Source organism: Olea europaea, unplaced genomic scaffold, assembly GCF_002742605.1.
Source record: "Olea europaea var. sylvestris unplaced genomic scaffold, O_europaea_v1 scaffold6727, whole genome shotgun sequence".
NCBI lineage: Eukaryota > Viridiplantae > Streptophyta > Magnoliopsida > Lamiales > Oleaceae > Olea > Olea europaea.
Window position 1 is genome coordinate 2,049 of NW_019265108.1, and position 8,624 is coordinate 10,672.

The 8,624-nt window shown below is 37.1% G+C and overlaps 1 protein-coding gene across 1 annotated transcript; it reads right to left on the minus strand.

Annotated features, from left to right (window-relative positions):
* Positions 1-1,277: 1,277 nt before the first annotated feature.
* LOC111390343 lies at positions 1,278-8,078 on the minus strand. Its single transcript, XM_023015369.1, has 10 exons — positions 7,960-8,078; positions 5,171-5,438; positions 3,653-3,899; positions 3,378-3,610; positions 3,277-3,296; positions 2,700-3,224; positions 2,380-2,616; positions 2,000-2,301; positions 1,792-1,933; positions 1,278-1,698 (listed from the first exon to the last, which is right to left on the minus strand). Exons 1-10 carry the CDS (start codon positions 8,076-8,078, stop codon positions 1,278-1,280), a joined length of 2,514 nt encoding a protein of 837 aa, XP_022871137.1.
* Between the last annotated feature and the right edge of the window lie 546 nt (positions 8,079-8,624).

The window sequence follows — 8,624 nt, forward strand, 5'->3', positions numbered from 1 at the left end:
TAACAAATGCTGAAAATAAATAACACAAAAACTTAAAATGCTGTTTTGACACACTAAACGATTTCAAATGCCCAAAAACCCTCGTACGTCACAGGAAAGCGATGAGTTCAATCCGAAACGCTCGCTACCTTTTCGAAATGGGGTTATGGGCCCAAAACGGACACCAAACACAAAAGTTACATCAATTTCTTTGAAAGCCGACCATCCAACTGTTTCATGTATGCTAATGCCTGTTCCTCCGCATAAACCTCATCATTCTCCCCAGGATCAATGGGATTCGCCCTCGAATCAGAACCGGTAGCACTATCTCCCACGTTGTTTCCATGGTATGGCAAAAGATACTTTACATTAAATACATCAGAAGTCCGTATATGGGAAGGAAGTCGAAGGCGATAGGCGTTGGGGTTGATCTTCTCCACAATTTCCACTGGACCAATGGTACGAGGTGATAACTTCGAATGCTCATGAGATGGCACTCGATCCTTAGTCAGTACCGTCCAAACATAATCCCCAACGTCAAACTTAATAGGACGTCGATGCCGATCAGCCGCCTCTTTATACTTACGATTGGACTCTAGCAGATTAGCTCGTGTTTCCTCATGAACTTGTTGCAAACTACGAACAAAGTCAACAGCTGTCCCATGCAGCTGAGTCTTAGAGGGCAGAGTCAATAAATCAACAGGGCTGCGGGGCAGAATACTATACACAACCTGGAACGGATTGAAACCGGTGCTTCTATTTCTAGCATGATTATACGCAAACTCTGCCTGGCTAAGCCGCTGATCCCATGAGCGTAGATTATCCCCAACCAAGCACCGCAACAAGTCACCCAAAGAACGATTAACTACCTCTGTTTGCCCATCAGTTTGAGGGTGATAAGCACTACTAAAATTGAGCGACGTGTTAACTGACTTCCATAAACTCCGCCAAAAGTGACCGATGAACCTCGTGTCTCTGTCAGACACGATGGAAGTGGGCAACCCATGCAACCGATAAATCTCTCTGAAAAATAGTTGAGAAACCTTGACAGCATCAGTGATGCGCTTGCAGGGAATGAAGTGCACCATTTTAGAAAAACGATCTAACACCACAAAGATGGAATCATTACCACGTTGTGTGCGCGGTAAACCCAGGACAAAATCCATGCTAATATCAGTCTACGGAGTTGAAGGCACTGGTAAGGGTCGATAAAGACCAGCATTTGTGGCTTTCCCCTTTGCCACGTGGCACACCCTGCATCGCGAGACAAACTTCTCCACTTCACGACGCATAGTAGGCTAGAAAAATGAAGCGCTAATCAAAGCCAAAGTACGATCTCGCCCAACATGACCTTCACCGTGAAACTCCTCAATCAATTTCAGACGAAGGCTGCAATCTAGTATACACAACTGGACACCTCTAAACACATATCCATCTTCTAACAGACAAGAGGAATGGGGTCCCTGCAGTAAACTGTGATAGATGGGGCCAAAATAAGGGTCATCAACATAAAGAGAGACAAAGATCTCAAACTCGGTGACCGCTACTTGTAGCCGCGCTAATAACCCATGCTGCCGACTGAGCGCATCTGCCACACGATTAGAAGAACCAGCCTGATGTTTAATGACAAAGTTGAATTGCTGCAAAAAGGCAACCCATGTTGCATGACGGGCAGATACAAACTCTTGACTTGACAAATGCTTGAGGGCTTCATGATCACTGTATAAGACAAATTCTCGCTAAAACAGATAATGTCGCCAATGGCGAATGACCTGAACAACAGCATAAAGCTCTGCATCGTAAGTGCTATACCTCCCACGAGCCCCTGCCAACTTCTGACTGAAATAAGCTACTGGTTTTCCTTCCTGACTGAGGATAGCTCCGATACCCAATTTAGAGGCATCACAATGTAATGCAAAAGGTTTTGTGAAATCAGGCAACGCAAGTATCGGGGCTGAAGTCAGACACTCCTTAATGATCAAAAATGCTTTCTCAACCTTAGGTGTCCACTAAAACTTACTCTCCTTCATGCAATCAGTAATGGGAGACATGATGGTGCTGAAGTGCTGAATAAATCGTCGATAAAATGACGCTAAACAGTGGAAACTCCGCACATCAGAAACTGACTGTGGATGCGGCCAATGCCGAATCGCATCAACCTTAGCTGCATCCATCGTTACCCCACCGGCTGACACAACATACCCCAAAAACAAAACACTATCGGTATAGAACACACACTTCTTAGTGGCTGCAAAAAACTTCTCCTTACGTAAAACAGTAAGGACTTCCCTTAGATGCACACCATGAGACTCCTCCGACCCACTGTACACCAATATGTCATCGAAGTATACAACAACGCACTTACCAATAAACGGTCGAAGTGCTTGGTTCATCACCTACATGAACGTGCTCGGTGCATTGGATAGTCCAAACGGCATAACTAGCCACTCAAATAATCCCTCCCGTGTCTTAAATGCTATCTTCCACTCATCACCAGGACGGACTCTTATCTGATGGTAACCACTTTTCAAGTCCAGTTTGGTAAACACAGTTGCGCCGACCAACTGATCAAGCAAGTCATCTAACCTCGATATCGGAAAGCGATAACGAATTGTTATTTTGTTGATGGCCTTGTATCTATACACATCCAATAACTCCCATCTTTTTTTGGCACTAGGAGTGCGGGGACTGCACACGGGCTGAGGCTCTCTCTGATGTACCCCTTCTGCACCAACTCCTCTACTTGTCTCCTCAACTCCTCATGTTCCATTGGGCTCATTCGATAATGTGGGCGATTAGGCAATGATGCGCCCGGTACCAAATCAATGTGATGTTGCATATCCCGCAAAGGCGGAAGACCCTGTGGAAGGTCATCCGGAAACACATCATGAAACTCAGACACCAAGGCGGCAGCTTTGGGGTGAAGACTCGTCCCCTCGGCTGCCATAGGAACTGTTGACACTCCTGTCGCCTCAGTTCCCACTAACAATAGTACAACACCTTCTGCCAACATCTCACGCACAAACAAAGATCGGGAAAGTAGATTATTACTGTCCTCTGCCGAAGACAGACGCTGCGTATCTTTGGAGGGTAGTAGTACAATCTTTTTACCCGAAAAGGTGAATGTATATGCATTTCGATGCCCTTCATGGCACACATCCCTATCAAACAGCCATGGACGACCCAACAACAAATGACACGCATCCATCGGCACCACATCACACCAAACACTATCACGATACACACTGCTAATAGAAAAAGATACCAACACACGGCTAGTAACACGAATTTCATTACCTCGTCTCAACTATGCTAGGCTATAGGGAGCAGGATGAGGTTCGGTGCTTAACTGCAGCTTCTGCACGGCCGCTTCAGATATCAATGATGAACCTACACACCTTTCCTCCAATGGTACACGTAGACAGAAAGATATTGTTTTGCTGCAGGTCCTCAAACGACCCCTTAGGCGTTAGGCACGCCCGTCGGACCACCAAAAGAGGCCCCGTGTCATCTGTATGCACAATTTCAGCCTCTTCTTCTTCATTCTCCACATGAACAGGATCGTTAACATCGGCTTGTGTTGTCCCTCTAATGAACAAATCTGGGCGTGGCTGCCCATGAAATGGACAGTCTTTCCTCTAATGATCAAAACCACTACAACCAAAACACTGACTTCCATGCCCTCGTCCACCAGGAGGAGCCCAGCCACCCGGATTAGCGGTTGGAGGAACCACTGGCCGAGTGTTCCAATCAACGCCCTGACCCCCAGATGTAAAGGATTGGGACGGACCAAATGTGGGATTTGGGGCGAATTGTCGACCCCCACCTCCAGATGGACCACCAGAAATGCCTACTACAGAACGACGTTGTTGTTGATTTTCAGCTTGAAGTGCTCTCTGAAGTGCTTGTTGGCAAACTCTCTGTACAGTGTGAAGTTAAAAAAAAAAAAAAACCTCTTCGCACGGTGACTGTCACGTGTGTTGCACGAATTTTTCATTTATCGTATTTTTATTAGTGTATGAATTTTAGTTTGTTGAAAAGTTTTTGAAGCAATATCTAGAAATATTTTCATGATATAAGAAAATAATTGTAAATTATTTTTACAATTGCATAACAGTATTATGTCATCTAAAAAAATATACTTGTATATTTCATACTTAAATAAGAAATACACGAGATTATACAAATTATTTTGCTTGTATTCTTTGATAGTGTTAATATGATTGATTTGAATGTGAATATTATATTTCTAAATTTTGTGTAATTCAATATTAAAAAATTGAAGATTGAGCACCATATTCATATGTATTTATATTTTGTGCTTCATATATATTTAATATTTATTTTATGCTTATGTTGAAAAAATAATTTTTTTTTTGAAATTCGATTTTGTAAGTGAATCTACAGTGTTCTGCATTCTCGGTATTTGTAAGTGAAAAAATCGATATATAAAAATACAGTAAGTTGCAAATACGGTAGGCAGCATATACGGTAAGGTGAAAATACGGCAAATTGTTTGCAAATAGGCTGTAAATACGGTAAGTTACAAATACGGTAGGCAATATATACGGTAAGGGCCAAATACGGTATGGTGCAAACACGGTAAGTTGTTTGCAAATACGGTAAGTTGCAAATATGGTAGGCAGCATATATGGTAAGCTGTATATACGGTAAGCTGCATATATGGATTTATAATTTGTTATAAATGTATAAAATTTATTTAATATTGAATTTCTTAAGTATTAAATGTTATAATTCAATATTGTTTTCTTTTTTATAATTGTATTTTCGAGAATTAAAAAAAAAGTGGTTATAAAATTGCTAATTTTTAAATGTGTTTTTTTGTTGAAAATAAAAATAATTTTTTATGTTATTTGTAAAACAAAAATTTATTGTAATTTTATTAGCGTAATAAGAAGATTTATTATGCATTTTTATTTTTTATATTTTGTGAAGAATTTTGTTTATGGCGATTGACAAATATTCTTCCATACACGCATCATGCCAACAACATTAGAAAAATAATAATAATTTTAGTATATATAAATTTCATGAGACAAAAAAAGACTCCTCAAAGTGTGGAGATATGGCAAACTATCTCTCCGCACAGTGTGAAGAAAAAAATAAAAACTCTCGAGACTTTATCTGCAAGTTTCAAGAGGTCTTTTCTCAAACAACTTTTTAACAATACATTGAACACTCTAATTCCTGCCCTACAACCCGAAAGTATAATTTCATTGAAAATTGTATCCGCTTCTAATGTCCAAGAGCTGTTATCAAGCAAGTGTAATATTGAATTTGGGTGGTACCCTAGAGCCTCGATTTGTGAAAGCAATGCCATAGTACTATCAATATCCCCTTCTTTGCACAACTCACATATTGTTTCATTATATGAATTACGAGAAAGCTCCTTTCCAATACCATAAATATGATTTGCATGCTCAGAAATTGAGTTGTGACTAGAATTTAAAAAGACATAATTAATTTTGAGCCATGTTTTTCGACTTTGTTTCGTTGTATATACGAAAAATTTATAATCTTGAAATTTGACTTGGAATTAAGGAATTTGAAAACAACTCTCCGTACTTTGAAATAGTTTTTTTCTTTCTGTACTGTGCGGAGAGTTGGTTTGTCATTTCTTCGCACCGTGCAGAGATTTTTTTTATTCCGCACTGTGCGAAGAGTTTGCCAACTCTCCACACATGGTTCAACTCTCTCTGTACTGTGCGGAGAAGTTTTTGTCCCTCCACACTTTTTTTTTACTTCGCACATGGTTCAACTCTCTATGCACTGTGCGGAGAGGTTTTTTTTACTCCGCACATGGTTTAACTCTCTCCGGACTGTGTGGAGAGGTTTTTTTCTCTCCGTACTTTTTTTTATTTTTTATTTTTACTCCACACTTGGTTCAACTCTCTCCGTACTGTGCGGAGAGTTTTTTTTTTTCAATTTTACAATATTGAATTAAACAAAATTTAGAAATATAATCTTCACATTCAATTCAATCATATCAACACTAGTAAAGAATACAAGCAAAATAATTTGTATATTTTTTATTCAAGTATGAAATATACAAGCATATTTCTTTTAGATAGCATACTGCTATGCAATTGTAAGAATAATTTACAATTATTTTCTTATATCATGAAAATATTTTTAGATATTACTTCAAAAACTTTTCAAAAAAACTAAAATTCATACACTAATAAAATATGATAAATACAAAATTCGTGCAACGCATGTAATAGCGACTAGTGATAAGTAAATTCCCAACACTTCTGCCCCTAAATTGCAAATTAACAAATCCTTTAATTTCAATCAAGAAAATTACAATAATGTGTCAAAATATGCTAGATTATAATTGGCTAAAATTTTGTGTTAATGAAATGTATGCACTTAGCTCGTGTCACTTTTGTATTCAAGTCTATGCAAGACAGTACACGTGGAGAAGGTCGAGCAACTTCTTCTATTTCTTAAAAGGACTAGCAAAACTTTTGTTGAAAAGACTATGAAATTACGAGACAAAAGAAAAGATAAAAATGGAGGAGTAATGAGGACTTCATCTTGCAAATTAGGTGTGTAAGCGGTCAAGTTTTACCAAATTTTGACAGATTTTCAATCCAAATCGTATAAACCCATTTGAGAAAAATCCAAACCTAAATCAAACCATTTTGAACGGTTTGAAAAAAACTCAAACAAAAACCTAATGGTTTGGTCCGATTTTAAACCGCCGGTTTTGCCATAAATTTTTTTGCCCGTTTACTTTTATTTCATTAATTCATTGGGTTCAATATATATTTCTATCTTATTAGCAAAAAATCTAAAACAAACTAAGCTCCTATTTGAACCAAATTTTTGGGACAATAAAAATAAAAATATGGACTATTATACCATAAGTCTAGTCGCCTTTGTTGACCTGTTGTTTCATGCGTGGGACCCAACATCCTCTCCAACGGTCAATTTTCTCATTATGATGATATGGAAAATATGGCTCAAACGGGGACTAAATATGTCTACTATAAATTTAAATATCAACTAAATCAAAGTAAAATCACAATAAACTAATACATAGTTTTTTCATTTTCTTCACCTTTTTTAGGCTAATGGCGATACAATAACGTTACAATACACGTATACTAAACTAGATAAAAGGCCCAAAAAATATAATGATGTCCAACAAGATTCGTGATCATCATATCTGAAAAAAATGATACCGATTAGACAAAGAGAATAACCAACCATAATAATAAAGTAATTGTTTATAATATCTAAACATAACAATTACACAAATTTACATTTGTATGATATTACGAAACGAATTAATTTTAGATTCTTACCTTAGTTTGCTCAAAAAAATTATTGATCTGAAACTTTATTTGTAGCAAATATTATCACCGAATGTTTAAGATCTCTTTGTCTCTAATTTGGTATAATGGACTTCAATTCAACTTTGAAGAGGCATGAAAAATCTAAAAAAAAAAGTGTGTGATGCCGGTTGCTCAAAACTATGTTGGGTGTCGGCTGGAGTTCATGTAAATCCTGTAGAGGAAAAAGGCTTTTGACAGATTATGTTAGTTTTAAAATTATTAGATATATATTAGAATTATTGGATGATAATAATAATAATAATATATCTGTATTAGAAAATTAGAAATTGACAAAAATACCCACAAATGACAAAACTATTGAATTTTACATATTTGGATGAATTTTCAAAAAATTTCATTTTTTCATTTTTATATATTTTTTTGTTGGTCCGGTTTGATTTTAAATTGCAATTAAAATTCTCAAACCTAAACCAAACCATTTTGACTGGTTTGATTTGGGTCAAAACCGTTTCGTTGACCGAATCCACGTGGCACCAAATTGATGGTTTCTAAAATGCGATTTCAATTCGATTTTTCGGTTTGATGATTTTTGCTTACAGCCCTAGTGCAAATATATAACACATAGCATTAATTACTAGATGGTATATTGGCTCACAATTTTAATGCATGTCCCATGAAGTCGTGTGATGTGCTTGATTTGAGAAGAATGAGTTTAAGATTGTACCCTTCGAAAACAAAAATATAGAATACTTGTACGAGTATATGACATCTCATTTAGATCATACTAATCTTGATAGGATCCTAAAAGGTTCTCATTGTTGTACATTTCCTGGAATCTAATGTAGAAGCCGAGGTTATCCATCAAGTTCTATGGTTGTCTTTGCTTGTAATGCTTATGGATCTCTAATATTAGATGTCAGTAACTTGGCATTTCAAGCAAAGGTTTGTATTATAATCTGGAACTTGTTACTCTAACAAGCTTGATCAACATTTGCCTGACCAATGCTATAATATAACTGTTCTCCTTGACCCTTGTTGACTTCTCAAACTTAGTGAATGGGCAACATTGAATTTCCTTCTTCAAAATAGTATTCTAGTGAAGATTTGCTACTGTGTATATGTAACATTTTGTCTTTTAATATATAATTTTATCTGAGGCAATTATTCCAATAATGGATTGGTGTAAAAAGACATTCAATCTTCAGAATCTTCATGAACTACTCATATATATATGTATGTATGTATATTAATTTTGAGTGCTGCTAATTAATGCAGGACCTGTTAGCTAATCCCAGTGTAGGATCCAAGAAAAAATTCAAC